General features: G+C 36.0%; 3 protein-coding genes across 6 annotated transcripts in view; 1 reads left to right on the top strand and 2 right to left on the bottom strand.

The window, feature by feature from the left end:
- Nucleotides 1-2,115, bottom strand: part of LOC103409009 (AAA-ATPase At5g17760-like) — a 2,591-nt gene extending 476 nt beyond the window's left edge. Inside the window, exons 1-3 of the mRNA XM_008347821.4 lie at nt 1,978-2,115; nt 841-1,844; nt 1-254 (exon numbers count right to left, since the gene is read on the bottom strand). The exon at nt 1-254 is cut by the window's left edge and continues 476 nt beyond it. Of these exons, the coding sequence (XP_008346043.2) occupies nt 1-254; nt 841-1,833 (1,247 nt within the window). The 5' untranslated portion in view covers nt 1,834-1,844; nt 1,978-2,115. The remainder of the gene's footprint in view (nt 255-840; nt 1,845-1,977) is intronic.
- Nucleotides 2,116-7,658: 5,543 nt separating this feature from the next.
- Nucleotides 7,659-18,334, top strand: LOC103435289 (protein NAP1). Of its 4 annotated transcripts, none has more exons than XM_070821269.1 (24): nt 7,659-7,837; nt 8,932-9,366; nt 9,468-9,542; nt 9,975-10,055; nt 10,684-10,774; nt 10,908-10,987; nt 11,549-11,633; nt 11,813-11,938; nt 12,028-12,135; nt 12,338-12,382; nt 12,463-12,605; nt 12,895-13,027; nt 13,175-13,285; nt 13,392-13,470; nt 13,641-13,834; nt 14,266-14,411; nt 14,883-14,964; nt 15,061-15,171; nt 15,382-15,507; nt 15,605-15,744; nt 15,854-15,950; nt 16,034-17,025; nt 17,283-17,495; nt 17,653-18,334. In XM_070821269.1, exons 5-24 carry the CDS (start codon nt 10,727-10,729, stop codon nt 18,131-18,133), a joined length of 3,540 nt encoding a protein of 1,179 aa, XP_070677370.1. In that variant the 5' UTR covers nt 7,659-7,837; nt 8,932-9,366; nt 9,468-9,542; nt 9,975-10,055; nt 10,684-10,726; the 3' UTR covers nt 18,134-18,334. The 4 variants fall into 4 exon arrangements, with proteins under 4 accessions (XP_070677370.1, XP_070677368.1, XP_008371895.2 ...); XM_070821267.1 differs by having other exon boundaries at nt 7,663-7,837; nt 10,694-10,774; XM_008373673.4 differs by having other exon boundaries at nt 7,666-7,845; nt 10,694-10,774.
- A 229-nt stretch (nt 18,335-18,563) lies between these two features.
- On the bottom strand, nt 18,564-21,053 carry LOC103435288 (sulfiredoxin, chloroplastic/mitochondrial). The gene is made up of 5 exons (XM_008373672.4): nt 20,907-21,053; nt 20,467-20,636; nt 19,207-19,240; nt 18,945-19,038; nt 18,564-18,853 (listed from the first exon to the last, which is right to left on the bottom strand). Exons 1-5 carry the CDS (start codon nt 20,977-20,979, stop codon nt 18,838-18,840), a joined length of 387 nt encoding a protein of 128 aa, XP_008371894.1. The 5' UTR covers nt 20,980-21,053; the 3' UTR covers nt 18,564-18,837.
- Between the last annotated feature and the right edge of the window lie 12 nt (nt 21,054-21,065).

The following is a 21,065-nucleotide window of genomic DNA, read 5'->3' as shown; positions in this document are numbered from 1 at the left end:
TTTGTTTTCTGCAGTAGGGTTTCAATCTTCTCATACAAAGGGTGGGTTCCACAGATTTTGAGATAATTGCAAGCCAGCGTTTTGAAGCCCTCGTACGTGCAAAACGACATGTGGATGTGCATGTCCATTCGTCCAGAACGAAGCAATGCAGAGTCGAGCTTGCTCTTGTGATTGGTAGTGAATACAATGATTCTCTCTTCTCCACAACTAGACCACAGCCCATCTGTGAAGTTTAGTAGTCCGGATAGCGTAAGCTGTGCACAAAAGCAAAAGGAATCATATGAAAATCAAAAGCGCTTTCAGACATATACATACATACATACATATATATATACATACATACATATACACATATATATATATAGGATGCATGCTAGTGTCGTGTATCAAAGTCATCCCGATTACAAAACATTGTACTGAGTTTTGGTGAACTTGTTATATACTATGGGTAGGTTTGATACATATGGAATAAGTGCAGCCCTCCCACTTGGAACAGATTTTATACACTAAGCTTTAAAAATTTAAGCAATCGGATAATTGATCAATAATTTATATCAAGCCAACACAATAAACCACAACATCGGAACAATATCTCTAATTTTATGACCTCAAATGCTAAATCACTTACATATCTTTTGATGAAGATAAAATTTGTAAAATATTACGCTCTAAACATTTTAAAGCCGTGTTAGACGACTACTAAACTCTAAAAATTTAATCAATCGGATAATTGACCAACAATTTATATAAGCTAACACGATAAACCACAACTACGGAGCAATATCTTATTTTATGACCTCAAATGCTAAACTATCACTTGCAATATCTTATTTTACTAACCTGATTGCCTTCAAACTCGGGCTTTTTTATGCCATAATTATTTTGTTTCCGATCTTGAACCGCCGGCTGACTACAATCGATGTCCTCAATCACAAGGATTGACTTATTTGTTGTTGCCAGCAACACCTTTCTCAATTCCATATCCGTTTTCAAATGTGTAAGTTGCAAATCAAAGACATCAAACTTGAGGTAATTAGCCATGGCAGCTATCAGGGACGACTTTCCAGTTCCTGGAGGACCATATAGAAGATACCCTCTCTTCCAAGCTCTTCCCACTCTTTGGTAGAACTCCTTCCTCTTCACAAATCTGTCCAAGTCCTCCACAACCGCAGCCTTCAGCTCCGGGTCCATGGCCACCGTCTCAAACGTTGCCGGGTGTTCGAGATTGATTGCCTCCCATCTGATCTTAAAAGCATCTAACCTCACAAGTGTATGCAGCTTCACAACTTTGCCTTCTTCTTTCATAGCCTTAAATCTCTCCATGACATAAGGCAAGTAAGAATTCATGACCTTTTCCTTGTGTCGCAAGTCAAACACAAGTTCAAAGTATTGCTTTTTCTCTGGAACACTGTTATATGATGAAGAGGAAGTTGGATTGTACTTGAAATTCTTGGAAACGGAAACGAACTTCCATTTCAGCTGGATCCCTTCGTACGAGTCATCAAACTCTTGGTTGTTCGAAAACTGGACGGTGAAATTAGTCTCTTTACGAGCTTGCGCAACTTTGAGAAGCCGAGCTGAAGGGCTGATCTTGTCTTTCAAGTAAAGATCTAACGCATCGTAGACTTTGTTACGCGTGCTCGTGCCGTGGTACTCTTCGATCTGCAGCGTCACGGGTTTTGATAAGAAACGTATGAAGAATCCGTCGAGGACCGACACGAGAAATCGTATCGTGGGCAGTAAGCAGTACTCCATGGCCTTGGACCAAACAAGGATCAGATAAGCAACCATATTGGAAGGACAAGCTGGAGTTACCTTTATCATATGATCCATGTTAACAAAATCTGCAAAAATGTGGAAATTAAACCCCAAAATAAACCTGAATTATTCAATTAAACCTCATGATTTAGATATAAAAAAAATTACGATTCTGGAAACCTAAATTATAGAAATGATCAAGCGAGGAGGAGATAATACCTGAGTGATTGAGTCTTGCTCATCAACTGAATTCAAGAAGAACGTAAGTCAATAAGTCGTCTTAGTCAATGGGAAGTTCGAAGTCTTCGTCGATGATTACGTTCTACCTAATACCATTTGGAAAATTGACAAAAAAATATACCATTTGGAAAAGGAAAGACCATGGTCCCACTAATAGTCTATGAGATGTGAAATTTGATTTTTCTAAAACGAATAAATCAATTTGAAAATTTTAAGTTTTAACGATAATGACAAAATAAAAAGTAAAATAAATAGTACCAGAATTGACTTTTTAGTGTAAAAATGTGGTTTTTCATTAAAGTGAACAGTACCGAAGGCTTTTCGTTAAAATTTCATTTTTTAAATAATGTGTCACAACGAACCGTCGAAATTTCTTAAAAAGTATTATTATAATGCAAGATTATCAAACTTGTTAAACAATTCTTGTTGAGGTTTACTAGAAGCGATAAAAAGAAACAAAGAAACTACATAAAACCGACTGAAAAATCAACGCCAATAAAAGTTGAGCGATTGCCTTTGCTCGGACCTTCTTGGAAATTTCCCCGATGAAGATGTCAAGGACAATGAATAATATTTCATGCATGCGTGACCTCATTATAAAAAGTGAAGACTTGCATGTAACGAAGTCATCATCATTCATGCTAATTATGTAAGGATATGTTTTAGCTTTTTTCTACACGTTCTTGTATTATTGGCACCGGACGTCACTGTAGCGGTAAACCCGTGTTATACAAGTTGTTCTCATTACAAAACATTGTGTATGTACTTGTTTACATTAGATGGATATAATTCTTGTATTTTCTTCTTTCTTGATTGAATTATTTGCTCCTAGTACGATCCAATGGTGAATTTGCATTTGAAGGAAGTTGTTATGTATATAAACTTAATATATTCTAATCGAAATGCTTACTTGTAAAATTAAAACATTGACAAGTCCCCTTATTTCACCGTCAAAAACCTTTATGACTAAAAATATAGGAAAACTAATGAAAAATGCTATAAAACTTTAAATTTTAACGATAAGGATACAATAAAGGGTAAAGTGAATAGCACCATGATTGACTTTTTAGTGTAAAAATTTGGTTTTTCGTTAAAATGAACAGTACTAAAAAATTTTCGTTAAAATTCGCCGATAGTCTCTCAAAATAGTAATGTCCACTGAAGTGAAAGCTTTGTAGCTTTTGTCAAAAACTGTTTCTTTGAGATTAATTTCTTATCTTTGCGTCTAATGGTTATAGGCAAAATTGACAGGTAATCTCCATCCCTCATCTAAAAGGGGAAGTTAGCACTCCTTCAATTCAAGAAATTTTTCATTGTGTCCAAGATACGGATGGGTACATTACGTATTATTATATAAGCAGAGAAAAGTTTTTTTTTTTTTTCAAGTTGTTAACTTTTTAACATAATTATCTAAACATTTGTAGTAACACGTCACACGTAATGTATCGCCCTATGTTCCCGGCACATACTAAAAAATCTCTCCAAAGTTTCAACCCACCCTTCCCTCTTGACGATTGCCGTGGCATTTTTGGAACCCAAATTGGCTCGGACCCATGCTCATTCAAGGTCCAAATATAATTCGGACCCATAAAAAGCTACATTTAGGGCTGGTTTGGTATTGCTGTGCTTTGAAAAAAAGCTGCTGTAAGAATAAGCGGCTGTGCTGTGAGAATAAGCGGCTGTGAAAAAAATCAGCAGAGTGTTTGGTAAACTTTTTTGTAAAAGTGCTTTTGGAAAAAAAAAAAAGCAGTCTCATAGTGGGTCTTTTCATTAAAGGAGCACTTTAGCTCCGTGTGCTTTGAAAAAAAACCAGTTTTCCAAAGCTGCAAATAGCAGCTTCAGCTTTTTTCTTTGATTTCAGCTTATTCTCACAGCAGCTTCCAAAATAAGCCTTTTTTTTCAGTTTACCAAACACCTAAAACCCTCACAGCTTTTTTTCATGGGTGCTTTTTTTTTAAGCACCTCACTCCCAAACCACCCCTTAGCTTGATCAATTTTCAGTCCCACCCAATCAATAAACTTCAAAATCGGCCCAACCCGACCCATTTTATTATGCCAATAAGTTGATCTCAAAGTTGGAATTGGATCCTCTCTTGAGCAAAGGCTTGGGATCCTCTTGACCTGCTAACATGGACCGTTGAATTTTGATCATACGGCTACAATTATTATAACTTTTAGAGAGGTCCCCTATTTGTAACCGTTGAATCAAAATCCAACGGTCCGTGTTATTGGATCAGGAGAGGATCCTGAACCTTTGCTCAGGAGAGGATCCAATTCCCTCGAAGTCAAACGCCTCCATTTGTGACGTCAGCATTGCCCAAGCATATGGTATAGTATTATAGTTAGCTTACCTGCGAACTAATCCCAATTAGGCAACTTAATTACCATCATAATATTGACGGCCATAAAGATAAGGGAAATTTTATTTAAACCTATGTAACCTATCTCTACACCCAACTTATTCTTTGCATCCATTTGATTTTTAACTAAACTATTAATATCTCTTTAAACCCAAATTTATTACCTAATATGCCCCTATAAATCCAATTCAATATGTGAATTTATTTTTACACCCATTTGATTTATAACTTTATCTTTACGCCGTTTGGAAATGGACAGTGAGAATTGAGTTGTGAATTCAGTCATGGCTGACAACAAGACTGACACTTCCTGTAGATGTTGACAAAAACCATGCATCACCATCTTTCTCCGTGTGGTCTCTGTTGTTGAATATTTTAAATATATATATATATAGGTATATATATATATATATATATATATAGGTATATATATATATATATATATATATATATATATATATATATATGAGTGTGGCGTTTGTCAGGAGAGGGTTAGTCACCCAACAATCACATTCTTTGGAATTTGAAAACTGCCGTACCTTTTATTGTTTGGTGGAAAAACAGGATGCATCCCGAACAGATGCATGCCCTTTTCCAACATACGTAATTATTGGTAATTCTGCAATGTTTAGTTGTATCTCATGGTGAGAGGGCACACCCAAAACCAAAGGATATGTCTAAAAGGTGCAATTCTCTCTATATATATTGGTAACATTAGTAGAAAATGAATCATTCAGAAATTTGTTGTCTACATAATTTCTTTGCTCTCTTTTCTCTCCTCATCACATTTATACAATTTCTTTCTAGTTATTTTTAAGGGAATACAATTCGGTTTTGCTAATCGAATATTCCATACTTTGTTGTATCCTGGAAGTGATTTGCCAAGAACCCTTTAGCAAACTCATTCGAGTGGGGGCAAATAACACTTTAAGGAAACGATTCAAGTCGTACCTCAAAGTCATTATTCGAATTATTCTCCATATTTCTACATTTAATCTAACATCTGTTTCATGAGCATATGTGTCTGCTGCCATACCCTTTCATAGGAATCTTTCTATGGGCTTCATGAAGTGCATGGAGCACTAGTAATCAAATTAGGTTTGTTCGAAAACATTATTGTTTGTTTGACAAGATAATATCTCTATAATTTCGAAACTGCACACTCACATATCAATTACAAATTTTGCTTATGAAATTCCTACCGATCCAATACCATTGTACAAGTCTAACCAATGACCAGGCCTTAACGATGCAAGACAACCACCACCAGCCTAAGATTTGTGGCACACATATTAATTTACAAGCACAAATGTCGAATTTACAAGCACATATGTTGTAGACACAAGACTTACTTACCTGTAGGATATCAAAGGCTGCAAATTATATTGAATTATATTGTATTTCAAGATGCATCTTCGTTAGTCTCTGGTGTTTGAATGTCAGAAATATTATTGTTTGTGTGAAATCGTAAATACTAATTTAGTACATGAAAATTTAAGAATGTACATGTAAAATTTAAAATACTCATCTTCTAAACTCTAAAAAATTGAAATCAAACGAACAAAAAATTCATAAATTGAGTCATACGTTGGTTGGAGGATTCATAACTTCAAAATCACCATCCATCACTAAAAAATTTTGTTTTTCTCTATGAGAGCTATTAGAGTTTTAGCCGGAATGAACGTAGGATAAACAAAGAGTGATCGTAGGGTTTAATTATAGTGTTTGAGCTTATTGATAAATTTGAGTTTTATTATTAATTTCATTTTGTACTTAATAGTAATTATGCAATAGGATAATATAGATAATTAACATTTAAAATTTAAGTTGGGTGTAGAAATAGGTTATATGGGTTTAAATAAAATTTCTCTAAAGATAATCATGATTTTTGGAAAAAAAATCTTTGTATTATTATAGCCGATTTTTGCAGCTTTTGCGTCCAACAATAATCTCTCACAAATCCCACTAATTTAATTAGAAAACAATGATGGTTGCTTAACGTCCAAGGCAAGTATGTCTTCCACCTCATAAAACAAGGAGTGCATCCTTCTAACATACGCACAAGGCACTAACACACAGCTAAAAAGGTGAACAAGTCCACAAACATACATCTTGTGAACCAAACTATCCATATAAATATCTAACAAAATTTAATATGTAGCAACATCATGTGTGCCACTAATTAAGATCTATAGGTATAATCATATTTATCATCTTAGCGTGTGTGTGTGTATATATATAATGTAAAAATTTAATGTGTAGCAAAATTTTAATATCGTCAAATTCTTGCCTATAATGTAATAATTATAATTTAAAAGAACTTTGGAATAATTTTGTAACAAGTTATTTTCAATTGTGTGAGAATGTTTGGGTGCAATTTATTTCGCGTCATCTATTTAATATTTATATTTGTAAATTGTAGTTAAGTTGTCGTCGTGAGTTTGTTTTTTGGTTCTTATTTTATTGTAAAAGAAACACAAATTATTATATGACTTCATGTATTTGAATAGGGAGATGTATCTTTAGAATAAGATTATCGAAGACAATTCAAATCAACATAGCGTAGTGTTGATTACGAACGTATATCAACATAACCACGCATTCCAAAATTTGTGATGCCATTGTACATCTCTAAAATGTCATGTTGCACCTTGAATTTAATATAACTATTCTATTAGTTAAAAAAAAATGGAGCTTGAGTTAACTAATATTTAATCCAAAGAAAGAAAAGACATGATTTTTTAATTGTAAGAGAGACATTGGGAAATTAAAGATATGTGAGAAGTATTGCAAGAGAAAAACATCCTTAATCACTTAAGTTTCAAACCTTATACATAAATTGTCACAACTTAAAAAATGTCATTGCCGTGAACAAATTAAAAAAAAAATGTAAAAAGAGAATTGAAAAACAATAACCCCAAATTTTCTTTTACCCCTACTATTATACCCACAATAATTTGTTTTTTGTATGATATTTGGTACCTTCGAGTTGTAAGGAATCTGTGGAGTTCGTGTTTTCTTATAGGGAGAAAAACCGAGCGGTGCATGCTGATATGACATTTTTCGTTCAATCTATAGGAAGAACGCATAAATGAGATTGTATAAGTCTTGATTTTCTTTTTATTATTCTAGCTAAAGAAATTATATTTTTGACAACAAAAAAAGGGGAAGAGAAAAGAAAAGAAACCGACCATGCCTGTCTTAAATAAATAATTACTTGCTAATTAAAAAATTAATCATTTTTTTAATTTTTAATTTTTAATTTTTAATTTATAAATAAATACATTAAACCAAATTCCCAGCTCTCCCTCTCCCACTAGACCAACCACTCCTCTCTCTCTAAAGGGCATTCAGTCTCGTAGTGGAGGAGAGATGCTTCTCAAATCGCAATTCACAGCAGAGAGACTGTCAGATCTGAGCTCCCGATGATCTTCGCCTTCCTCCACCTGCTCCGCCTTTAAAGTTCGCAGCTTTAACTTGTATGCTAGTATGCTACTCTCTCTCTCTCTATTTGCTCTGTTTGGCTGCCGAGAAAATGCTGGAAAGAAAAAAGGGGAACACAGTCTGCAAACTACAAGTGCATTGACAATGCCCTTGAGTTGAGTGTGCGATCTCCTCTCATTTTCCGAGCAGCCAAATGGGGAATTTTTCATTTGCAGTTTTGTGATTCATGTGCTTGATATAGTGTCTGTTTGGTTACAATGGCTAAATATTTTTCCTGATGTAGTGTCTGTTCGGTTACAATGGCTAAATATTTTTCCTTTTTGGTTCAAATGTTAGTAATTTGGTTCAGTCCAAACTGTGAAATGTTCTACATTTCGGGAAATTGTTGTCGCTTTACTAATTTGCTAGTTTAAACTCAACTATTTGGAGGGTTTTGGCTGCTGGTGTTTCGAAAAGGAAATTGTCTAGTACTAGAGGTTTTCTTATATTGTTAAAGCCTGTTAATCCTTCAATCGGGGCTTTTATTCGTTGCAAAATGAAATATGGAATGGAACCATTCTGCAAGAACAAGCAATAAAGCTTTGTGGTGAACAAAACTTTAATGCTTGAGTACCAAGGAGCTGAAAAGCCGTATTGTTTGAAATGAAGGGAAGATTCTGCCCCTCATTTCGTTGCCCAGAACGTACGAAGAAAATGAATGAAAATGAATGTTAAGTTTCTTTTTCAAATTTTGTTACTTTATTTGACATTTGCTTGTTTATTTTTGTCAATTCATGAAAGGATATGTAGAGCAGGAGAAATTCTAAGAAACAAATAGTAGTTTCACGGTCCCTTTGGAGAGATTGATTCCAAAGTTAGGGATTTAGTTAACATTGCTTAGTTAAATTATTTGGATACTCTTTCTATCCCTATATTTCGAGATTACAATTAGAAGGAAAAAAGCGAACTTGAAATGATTTCATATACTCATTTCAAATACATATCAAACAAATTAAATTTGGTTATCTTAAATGTGTTCTATGAACTAATTATTTGTAGTTTTTCCTGACTAATTTAACATAGATATCAAGTTTAAATCCTTTCTTATTCTTTATAATATTTTGACTTTAAACCAAAACTTGAAATGCAGTTTTTTTCTGATTACTCACCAATGGCAAAATCAAGGCAACGTTTCTCTAGCCAAGATTCATCACTGTCCCCAACTTCTCTGCGATCCCAAGAATGGGAGGGTCCATCAAGATGGAGTGAATATTTGGGTCCAGAGACAACTTCTCCAATGAATTCGAGGAGCTCCAGGAATTCAGGTCCTGATGGACAGGTCCATAGTTCAGGCGGGTCCCACAAAGGTGTGAACATGCAGTGGGTAGTTCAAGTAACTGAAGTGGCGGAAGGTCTTATGGCTAAAATGTATAGGCTGAACCAAATTTTGGATTACCCGGATCCAGTTGGCCATGTATTTTCAGAAACATTTTGGAAAGCCGGTGTGTTCCCCAACCATCCAAGAATTTGCTTGTTACTCTCAAAGAAGTTCCCTGAACATTATAGCAAACTACAGCTTGAACGCGTAAGAGTGGATTTGTTTTCATTTAATTATTAGATATTCTTTTGTTAGTTAGTGTTACTTCGCTAATCGAATATTGTTAATATAGAAAAATATTGATGCAGGTTGATAAGGTTTCTTGGGATGCCTTGCAAGACAATGCAGAACTTCATTTACAAAGCTTGGAACCATGGATCCAGGTATGAATTTAGTATTTTTATTTGCTTCAATTCCTCCATTACCTCCATATTCTATAAAAAGCCTTTGCAGAACTATTAGTTTCCAGTGCTTATGTTTTTGGTGATAGACTAAGTTGATGGTAGGTATTGCCAGTCTCTAATTGTACTTGTTTCATCTATTTTTTTTATAAAGGAGTTAGGTATCAACAATTATTGATGCCTGAAAGGCTAAAACCTAATTCTTAATTTGTTGCAAGTTTATCAACAACAGTTTCATGAATGGTTAGTGCAGGAGCTATTGCACAAACAGTTGAAATCATTTATTCTTGTTGGGTGGTGGTGCTTTTGATTTGAGAGATGGTCTGCAAATCGCTGGCTCGCTTCCTATTATAGATTTACTACGACCACATGTTAGATGCAATAAAATAATAGCTTTTCTTTTGCATGAATCAGCTGCTTGTTGATTTGATGGCATTCCGAGAGCAAGCTCTACGACTCATATTGGATCTGAGCAGCACAGTTATTACCTTGTTGGTGAGTCTCATCATCACTTATTTTACCTCTATGAATTATAGGCTGTGGGTGGAACAATGATATTGACATTGTTTTCCCTTTCAAGTTTTAACTCTATACACCGTGCCAAACAAATTGATCTCCAGAAGGATAGGATTGATGCTAAATAGTTATGGTTTTCTGATATCTCTGTCCATACCCTCACTGATACACGTTGAAGATTGAAAAAGTTGAACAAACCTCTTATCTTGTTATGTAAGCAAATGGGAGTGTGTAGTGTACAGCAAGGTAGTCTAATTAGTAAGTGTCACGGTTCTTGTGGAAACAGATGCATAGTGCTTGTTAGAAGTAGCCGTATGTAAATATAGGTTTGTAGTCAGAAATATTTAAGTTCTGCTCCTCAATGTCTATCTTACACCTTTTTGGCTAACAAACGCAATGTTTCATTTAACTGATTTGATGACATGAAGCAAGGATATGAATTGACAAAAAGCTTCCCACTATATGCATTTGAGTTTATTAACAAGTGAACAAGTAAATTAAGGTCACATCTCACATTTTCAAGGGAGTTTGACAAAATAAACTCAATGCTTGCATTATTCCTTGGATGAAAAGGATTTTACATGGCATCTCTAATAACTTTGCGCAGTATTTTGCAGCCCCATCAGAACTCACTTATACTACATGCATTTATGGATCTCTTTTGTTCCTTTGTCCGCGTGAACCTTTTCTCAGAGAAGGTTAGCTAATTTCCATTCTTCTTCCTTTTTTTTTGAGTCTTAATTGGTTTATCTTAACTGGACATGCGTATGGTTATAAATACGTGTATACATACATATATTTGCTGTTTTGCTAACACTATGCTTATAACAGATGCCAAGGAAAATGATGCTACAAATGTATAACCTTTTGCATTCCATGTCAAGAGACCGAGATTGTGATTTTTATCATCGGTAGGAACTATTTTTAGTTACAAGTTAATTGTTTTTGTTGCATATCGTTATCATTCATTTTGTTTAATGATTATTCTATACCTCTGCTAGAGTATCAGAAAATGTTTAAAAGGAATTCTTGAAATGACTCCATGAACCCGTGGTTAGTGGTTATGGGGTCTTCTGCATAACTGAGTATATGGAACTTCAGGGTATTACATTGTTATATTTAGGCATGAATAGGTAGATCTGGTATACCATGTATCATTACATAACCAGAGAACAAAACTCTTTCTTTTTTATTCTTAGAACTTGTGCTTCACTTGTAGCTGTAGCACATATTTTATTTGCCCCCCAAGTAGGCTTGTAAATGAACCGAGTGATTTGCCACCTGTTCATGAGTCAGTTGATCTGAGGCTCAACATGAAGGCTCGTGGCAAGCTTGGGCTCTATTGAGCTCATTGTTGACTCAGCTTGATTGCAGCTCTATCCCCAATATGATATTTGTCTTAATGGGAAATCTCTATTCTTATTGTTTATGCTTAAAACTTCAGGCCTCATGTTTTTTTCTGATGATAATAGGTTGGTTCAGTTTATAGACAGTTATGATCAACTGCTGAAAGGATTAAAAGAAGACCTAAATTTTGTGAGCCCACGTATTGGAGAGGTTAGTTTCTGCTTTAATTTATCACTGGTTTTGATAATTATGTTTTTGTGGCCGGGGAAGAAAGAGGAGGTCCCACATTTCCCCCCTCCCCAAACATCATAATTTATAACAAAAAGGTGTAATTAATAAGTCTAGCACAGATGATTTTATTACCATTAAATTTCACTTTTCTTTTCCAGGTGCTAGAGGCTGTGGGACCTATTATTTTTCTGTCAACAGATACAAGAAAGCTCAGAAATGAAGGTTTTTTAAGTCCATATCATCCTCGATATCCAGACATACTAACAAATTCTGCTCACCCAATGGTAAGACATACATTGACAATCTGAATGTTTTCTTCAAGTATTGGTATTGCAAACTGCATTATATGGTTAATGTTATGTTCCATTTCCAGAGAGCTCAGGATCTAGCAAATGTCACCTCTTATCGTGAATGGGTATTATTTGGGTATCTTGTTTGTCCTGATGAGCTTCTTCGAGTTACTAGCATTGACATTGCTCTGGTAAACCTTACACTGTTTCATTTCTAATTTTACTTGCCAATTTTATATTCAATAGAATTGAACATATCTTAAGTGGAAGAGAAGATATGCATATTTGGGCATTTGTTTTAGGAATTTTCTTTAGACAGTATGTGCTTGTTGTTATATTATCATGCATAACGTGTCTTATTCCTTATTTTTGTTTCACTTTTGTGGATTTCAGGTCGTATTGAAAGAAAATCTGGTTCTTACTTTGTTCAGGGATGAGGTGATTTTTGCTGTCAGTTTTCTATCATTGAAATACTTTCACCATTTTCAGTAGTTAATTGTTGTAACTTGAACATGCAGTATATACTTTTGCATGAGGATTATCAGCTATATGTCCTGCCACTGATTTTAGAATCAAAGAAGATGGCAAAGTCTGGTCGTACGAAGCAAAAAGAAGCAGATCTGGAGTATAGTGTAGCTAAGCAAGTTGAGAAAATGATAAGGTACATTTGGATGGACCATATATCAATCAATGGTTTCCTATATAATGTTTGTGTATCCGTATGGTTTCTTATATCCATGCATCATAATAACCTGTTGTAACTATGAAAGCACTCTTGTAATTGTCCTATACAAATTCTCATTTGGATGGATCCCATGTTGTGATATCCATATTCATGTTTCAAATATGCGTAAGTAGCTCTTAGTTCCCATCAAAGGAACTTTCTTTATGATTGACGATGTTTGTGGTACCATGTACATTGAATATATTAAAATGGTTACTTCATGCAGTGAAGTGCATGAGCAAGCATTACTCTCGTGTGATGCCATTCATCATGAGAGGAGAATATTGCTAAAGCAAGAGATTGGAAGAATGGCGCTTTTCTTCACTGATCAGCCTAGCTTGTTGGCTCCAAACATACAAGTACGTTTTCATTGCAGGATTCTATTAATGTGCTTTTTGAAACGGTATGCTAAACTGCATCTTTTTAAAATTTAAGCTAAAAATTTTGCACAATGATACACTCTAGTACTTGTTGATAATATTATGATGATTTGATGTATTCTACAGATGGTATTCTCTGCCTTGGCTTTTGCTCAATGTGAGGTCATCTGGTATTTCCAACATATTGGGATTGTGTCATCAAAATCAAAAACCACTCGAATGGTACCTGTTGACATAGTAAGCCATATTTTCCCGTATCTATTGAGATCCATCATGATCAGTCTTTTATATTTTAACCTGATAATGATGTGCTTGACTTTAACAATTGCAATTCCGTTTGCAGGACCCCAGTGATCCAACTATTGGGTTCTTATTAGATGGAATGGACCATCTATGCTGTTTAGTACGCAAGTACATTGCAGGTTAGTTTGAACTTTGTCTGCCATGCCATTTTTCTGAATAGAGTAAATGTGATAATTTATATATTAAGAATCCTTCATGTGTATATTTAATAATTTATTCTCAATGGAGGAAATATGATAATTTCTATATATACTTTTATTACTGTATTAAGGTATTTCTTCTTGTGCAGCAATTCGAGGTTATGCATTATCATACCTTTCTTCTTGTGCTGTTAGAATCCGGTCTTTGTTGAATACCCCTGGGATGGTGGCTCTTGACTTAGATTCAAGCTTGAAAGGTCTTTTTCAGCAGATTGTTCAGCACCTTGAAAACATACCAAAACCACAGGGTGAAAATGTATCTGCCATTACATGTGATCTAACTGTAAGAAGTCTGCATACTATGCTCAATTATCTTTAGAATTAATCTCTCCTGGTTTTTGCATGCCGAATAGATATTTCTTGTAGATTATGATATATCCTTGCTTATGCTTATTTGGCACCTCACTTGGAGATAAAGTTTCCCATTTATTATTTCATCACTTTAATACACATCTAAGTGCTGAAATAGGTGTAGACTACTTGTTGGTTGGTATGAATTAAAGGACTGTGAGGACTATAAAAGTCTATTCACTTTTAGTCGTTTTTACTTTTATTTCTTAGCATATTCTAACTCATCCCTCATGGTATCGCTCTATTTAAATTATCGTTTTGAATATTGTCCTCTTCACTCTAGTATCTTAGTTCTTAAATTATTAAGGTTTTTTATTTTCTTATACATTTTGAATGAGCGCTAATCTTGTGATTCCTAAGCAGGAATTCCGAAAGGATTGGTTATCAATATTGATGATAGTCACATCTTCCCGATCATCTATAAACATAAGACATTTGGAGAAAGCTACAGTTTCTACTGGGAAAGAAGGCTTATTATCGGAAGGAAATGCTGCATACAATTGGTCCAGGTGCTCCTTCTGACTTGGTTTTGGCCATTATGTGAATTTGTAGTCCATCACTGCAATTAGTTAATTACATCGACGCAGCTAAACATTCTTACGAGTTACTAATGTATGGAACAGTTGGAGAAAATGATCATTAAAACCTTATTGGTGATTACTAGTAACTATTTCTAAGTGATTCCCGTTTGTTCTTGAGTGTTAGTCTTATGACATATGAGTCTTCTTGGATAGTTAAAGAAAACGCGTGAAGATGTTTTTAACTTTTATTATGTTACATATAGGAGCCAGGGTAGCACAGTGTTTTACCTGAAATGTGAATTTGCTATTGGAAATATCTGGAAATATCTGTCAAGCAGTTCCTGAAGTAAATAATTGCTTTCAACTTCTAACGTTTGTTGATAGATTAACACATGGGTGCACGTGCATTTGAATGTGTCAAGGTGAGAATAATAACATGTTTGTATTTTCTCAAATCAGATGTGTTGACGAACTCGAATCTCAATTATCAAAGCACGCGAGTCCTAAGAAGTTGTATTTTTACCATCAGCACCTTACAGCAGTAAGTCTTGCTCTCTTGACCCGTAATTGGTTTGCCAAGCTCCTCTTTACTCTTTAGCGTAGAGAATTACTTGATGCAATTAAAATTGTTGAATAGGTCTTCAGGAACACTATGTTTGGCCCAGAAGGCCGCCCACAGCATTGCTGTGCATGGCTTGGCATTGCAAGTAGTTTCCCAGAATGTGCTTCCCCCATTGTTCCAGAAGAGGTGATTCATAAATTCAATTTCCTCCACCTCCCCTTAAAATTTTCTAGAAATATCTACGGTCACAACATTCTATCATAAAAAATTCATTACTGAGTCTTCATTTGTTGAGACAAAATCAAGCATGTTATGATGTTACGATAGTATAGCTTAAGTTGCTTCAGCATGTACATGGATGCATGTGACTAAAAATGATCTCTTTACTGCAAGCAGGTAACTAAAATTGGCAGGGATGCTGTCCTTTATGTTGAATCTCTTATTGAATCAATAATGGGAGGACTCGAGGGATTAATCAACATACTTGATTCTGAAGGAGGATTCGGTGCCCTTGAGATCCAGGTAATCAATTTTATCTGATCTAATGTTGAAATACCAGGAAATAAGAAACAGTTGAATCAGTTATGTTTTACAAAACTAATTTTGTGAAAATTTTCAGCTTCTTCCAGAGCAGGCAGCGTATTATATGAATTATGCATCCAGAGTATCAAATCTTTCAGCTAAATCTCCGAAGGGAGCATCTGGTTTCCCTTTTCCTGGTCAGGAGAGTCATCCTGAAAATAATGCTTCTATCAAAATGTAAGTCCGTAATCATCATAGTTTCATGCATAAATGTTTTTCCCGTTTTCAGAGTCACCAATATTTCGACACAGCTAACAGTGCGTTTTCTTTCTCTTGGTAATGGCAGGTTAGAAGCTGCAGTGCAGAGACTGACCAATTTATGCTCGGTTTTGAACAATATGGAGCCGATATGTGTGCTAAACCATGTTTTTGTCTTAAGGGAGGTAAGGCATACTCTTTTTTCTTCAATCACAAGATTACGCGATTCTTGCATTCCACTGAAGTGTACCAATTATTCTTTTAACAGTACATGAGAGAATGCATCCTTGGGAACCTTAGGAGGAGATTGCTTTCGGCACTGAAAACTGATACTGATCTCCAACGGCCTTCTGTTCTTGAGTCACTTATTCGGAGACACATAAGCATAATCCATCTGGCAGAGCAGCATATTAGCATGGACCTAACTCAAGGTATTCGAGAAGTTCTGCTCTCAGAGGCCTTCTCAGGACCAGTTTCTTCTTTGCATTTGTTTGAGAAGCCAGCAGAGCAACACACAGGATCAGCCACTGAGGTTGTTTGCAACTGGTACATTGAAAATATAATCAAGGATATATCTGGCGCTGGAATCCTTTTTGCTCCAATTCACAAATGCTTCAAGAGCACGAGGCCTGTTGGTGGATATTTTGCTGATTCAGTCACTGATATCAAAGAATTGAAGGCCTTTGTTCGGATTTTTGGTGGCTATGGAGTCGACAGGTTAGACAGAATGCTGAAAGAACACACTGCTGCCCTTTTGAATTGTATTGACACATCATTGAGATCGAACCGTGAAGTGCTAGAGGCAGTTGCTGGCAGCCTGCATTCTGGTGACCGAATGGAAAGAGACGCATCAATAAAGCAGATACTCGATATAGACACCGTGATTGGGTTTTGCGTTCAAGCTGGGCTGGCCTTGGCTTTTGACAGACTTCTAGCTGAAGCTTCTGGAGCTGTGCTCTTAGAAGGTGCACCCTTGATACATTCGTTGTTGACCGGGATAGCTAAGCATATACCTGAAGAAATACCTGAAAAGATAGAAATCAGGAGATTGAGGGGTGTGGCAAACAACTTTGGTGTAGTCTACGATCATGATTCTCAGTGGGTGAGATTTATCTTAGAAGAGGTTGGATGTGCAAACGATGGTTCATGGAGCTTCTTGCCTTATTTATTCGCCACCTTCATGACTTCTAATATTTGGAATACGACTGCCTTCAACGTGGACACAGGGGGATTCAACAACAATATCCACTGCTTGGCAAGGTGCTCTTGCATTTACTTTTACCAATAAGTAGAATTATATTTTACGCTAGATACTTCTGAATACAAGATGGGATTCTTATGTCCTTGAAGTTCGTAAAGGAAAATTATCCAAACCCATACCTAATCCACTAGTAAAGTTCAATTGGAAAATATCTGTTTATGTAGTTTCTTGGTTCTTCTGTGATCATTAATTTAAGAAATAATCGATCTTTTTGCAAAATGTATTAATGCCTATCATGGACAAATTTTGTTGGCAGGTGCATTACTGCTGTAATTGCAGGAAGTGAGTTTGTTAGACTGGAGCGTGAGCATCAACAAAGACAATCTCTCTCAAATGGACATGCTGTCGAAACAGGGGACACTGAAATGCAAAGTCGTTCATCAGCTGAGGTAAGCATAAAATCCACAATGCAGCTCTTCGTCAAATTCTCTGCAGGCATTATACTGGATTCATGGAATGAAACTAACCGGTAAGTTCATTTTTCTCTTCTCACTTGTTTGTGATTTGAATGCACGTAAAGATTGTCATGACAAGATTTCACTTGCTTGCTCATGAGTCATGTACATTGTCTATGATTCTCCCACTTAACCAGCGCAAGCTGCTATTTCAATTTTCAACCTTCACAGATCTCATCTTGTAGCACAGCTAATCTTCCTAGACCAAATTTGTGAGATCTCTCCTTATCTTCCAAGAAGCTCTCTGGAATCCCATGTTCCATACGCCATTCTTCGCTCGATATACAGCCAGTATTACGAAAACTCTCCATCGACACCACTTGCATTACTTAGTGGTTCACCCCGCCATTCACCTGCTGCCTCGCTCTCACATTCCTCTCCTGGAGTGCGACATCCTCACGGCGACTCCACTCAGTATGATTCAAGTTATTTCAAAGGATCATCATCCCATGGCCAGGAGTATGATGCTGACAGCGGAAGCTTTCGGAGCACAGAAAGCAGGCTGCGGAATGTTCGCCGTTCCGGTCCTTTAGATTACGGCTCAAGCCGTAGTAAAATCAAGTTTGTGGAAGGCTCAACTTCAGGGAGTACCGGCCCCAGCCCGCTACCGAGGTTCGCTGTCTCAAGATCCGGTCCAATATCCTACAAGTGAAAAAAAGTAAGTGAAAACGAGTTAAGGGGTAAAAGAGAAGGTAATTTATCTACCCTGGAATTCTGTCAACGCCTCGGTTATTAGAGAGAAAGAGGGGCTAGTTCATACAAATTTTGACAAATTGTATATCTTTATATATTTTGTTTCTGTATAAAAATTCCCAAAAATATTAAGACAGAAATCAAATTTAATTCTATGTAAGTCAGGGCTTCTTTATTCAAGGGAAATGATTTTCGCACAAAGAAACGAGAATGCGGGGTGAAAAAAAGGTGTGTAAAATTCACTTTTCTTATTCAACTAGACTAGAAAAAACCAAAAAATGTTGGAAACATCTCTTTCATCTCCTTGGAACTCAGCTCTCCTCCAAAACCCTGTACACTACTCTATCTGAAACAAAAAGCGGAGACACGATCACGGCGAGCACACGGAGTGGACATCCCCAAGTCCGGGCGACCGGAGTAAACATTCGTCGTTATTTACTATGATTTCAATTTCTGTTTAGTTGAAGACAAACAAAACCAAGCAACAAAGATTTGCATTGATACTATGGATAGCAGCAGCTTCCACAGAGAGTCAACCTTGTAAACATTACATGTTATTGACAAGATTTTGTATAAACAAGTGGAGGCGCAAGATAATCGATGCCATAGCTGATTAACTTGGTAAACGCTGCAAATTCACTCCGACAGACTACCCACAGAGAGTCAGCGGAGGTGATGCCTGCAAGATGAAGAAAATTATGTGTGAATTAATAGAAAGAACACCTAAACCTAAACAATTAAGCACTAAGAAGACTAGGCAACAACATTACCTGAGAGTTTCTTTTGTTCCACGTCTAATTTTGCAACGTATTGTGGGGAGCCCAAGGCGCTGGTGAGCCTCGTAGCGATGACAACCAGAGAAACCTACCAAAACATGATCAAATCGTCAGCTATGATCCTGAAAAACATGTGCGTGCGGCTATAATATTCTGGTACAAACAAATTGCATCCTGAACGGAGTCCAATGATCTGTAAGGAAGAAATAGAGAGAATAATAACCCTTCATAGCTTAGAATAGTGATAGGCACGTACCATAATAAGCTCCATCGACCTCAAGCACATCAATCTGCATTAGCACGTCAAGTCAGACGAAAGCATATGATCCAGGAATTGAACGCAGATACTTGCACTCTAAAAACGTATACACATTTACACATCAACACATATCCAAAAGTTATTCGCAGCTATTAAGCCGAATCTTTAATGCTCAAAGTCATCTAGCGAGAGATGATCGAAGCATCAAGATGTAATGACGACATACAAAAGCTTAAGCTACCTATGGCCTTATACCGCATGTTAACTTATCACTACAAATTCATGTATCGTATTCTTTATAGAAAGCCTACTTGAGAACGCCTATATATTTCCAACAAAAAAACCTGGAATATTAGCGTCCAAATTATATGTTCTAATTGGTTTTCTCCTATGAAATACTGTAATCCCTGAGTTTCTTGTCAAACAAAATAGCAGAAATAAGTGTAGTTCCTAAGAGAAATTGGAAAAGGAAGAAAGGCAATCTAAGACTGATAAATCACAGCAACAATATTCCACCAACCTTGACCAGAATCTTTCAAGTTAAGACAACTACCTTCATACTCCCTATGTTTTAGTATGGTTTGGTTCCAACACCAGCTTCAAAGTCGACAATAAGAACAAATTAGTCACAAAGATTTATTCTTTCGATGAACTGAAAACTTCCATTAATCAGCGTGAGGGCGCACTACACAATTGCATCTTTCAAGTTAAGACAACTACCTTCATACTCCCTATGTTTTAGTATGGTTTGGTTCCAACAACAGCTTCAAAGTCGACAATAAGAACAAATTAGTCACAAAGATTTACTCTTTCGATGAACTGAAAACTTCCATTAATCAGCGTGAGGGCGCACTACACAATTGCTCACTCACGCCCCATGTTATCCTCATTTTCATTCGTTAATCAGTGTAAGGCGTACTGCACAATTGCTCACTCGCCCCATGTTATCCTCATTTTCATTTGTTGTTAACTATAAATTCATACTTGATCGAGCGGAAAGTTAAATAATAATCATCTCAACAAGTCCATTTTCTATGTCTAAGGACAAGCATTGCATTGCATTACACAATTAATAGAACACAGCCTGATATTTAAAATTTGAGAAAGGCAGGGTAAGCATGGTACTCAAAAGTGAAAACTTCAAAATAAATCATATTCAAAGCAAATTATTTTCTCTTCACTTTCTAGGAAACCAAACAGAAAGTACAAAACCCAACATAGTAAATTTAAAAGTTTGGGGCATTTAGCAGTTCTTACAGGTACTTGAAGGCCAATTTCTTGGATGCTATCCATGAGCTCTTGAACCTTGTTTGGATCGTTACTTCTGGTTCTCATCAATGGCCGCCTTATCTTATCCAGAGGAAGCTCCAGTATCACTGGCCCACCACCACCTCCACTGCTCCCCCGAGAACTCAAAGGAGTAGACCCTGAAAAATTAAATGTTAATCTTCATCAAAGTATCAGTCCAAAACAATTCATCAAAGTATTTTCTTTTGATCAAAACAATAGTGGGGAAGGGGAGAATCGAACTCAGAACCTCGAGTGTAAGAGTGAATGCATGTAAACAGCTAAGTTACTACAAGCCCCTAATTCCCATCAAAGTTTACATTTTTACAAGAGAAAGACTCAAATTAACTAGCCAATTAGCAATAAAATCTATACTCTAATAAAACTAATAGAGGTTTTAATTTTGGTACCATTGGATGAAAGAGAAGCAGAAACAGTGAAGCTTCTCAAGCTGTTTGGGACTTGCAGAACAAAGTGAGCCATTTTTCTGTAATATCTGCACCCTTTTGCAAATAAAGCCACTATCTTTTTTCTGTGTATTTATATCTTCCACAAAAAATGAAAGGGGT

This window comes from Malus domestica, chromosome 05, assembly GCF_042453785.1.
Source record: "Malus domestica chromosome 05, GDT2T_hap1".
Lineage (NCBI taxonomy): Eukaryota > Viridiplantae > Streptophyta > Magnoliopsida > Rosales > Rosaceae > Malus > Malus domestica.
Note: the sequence above shows the minus strand (reverse complement) of the source record. Positions and strands in the feature narration are given on the sequence as shown.

Excerpts from the sequence above, each read along its gene's own strand:
- LOC103435289 (XM_008373673.4), top strand. Across the intron at positions 12,383-12,462 it reads TTACTTTGTTCAGGGATGAG|TATATACTTTTGCATGAGGA; the intron begins GTGATTTTTGCT and ends TTGAACATGCAG. Across the intron at positions 15,172-15,381 it reads CCCCCATTGTTCCAGAAGAG|GTAACTAAAATTGGCAGGGA; the intron begins GTGATTCATAAA and ends TACTGCAAGCAG.
- LOC103435288 (XM_008373672.4), bottom strand. The coding sequence starts at position 20,979 with ATGGCTCACTTTGTTCTGCAAGTCCCAAACAGCTTGAGAAGCTTCACT. Across the intron at positions 19,241-20,466 it reads AAATTGGCCTTCAAGTACCT|ATTGATGTGCTTGAGGTCGA; the intron begins GTAAGAACTGCT and ends GTGCTAATGCAG. Across the intron at positions 19,039-19,206 it reads GGTCGATGGAGCTTATTATG|GTTTCTCTGGTTGTCATCGC; the intron begins GTACGTGCCTAT and ends ATGTTTTGGTAG.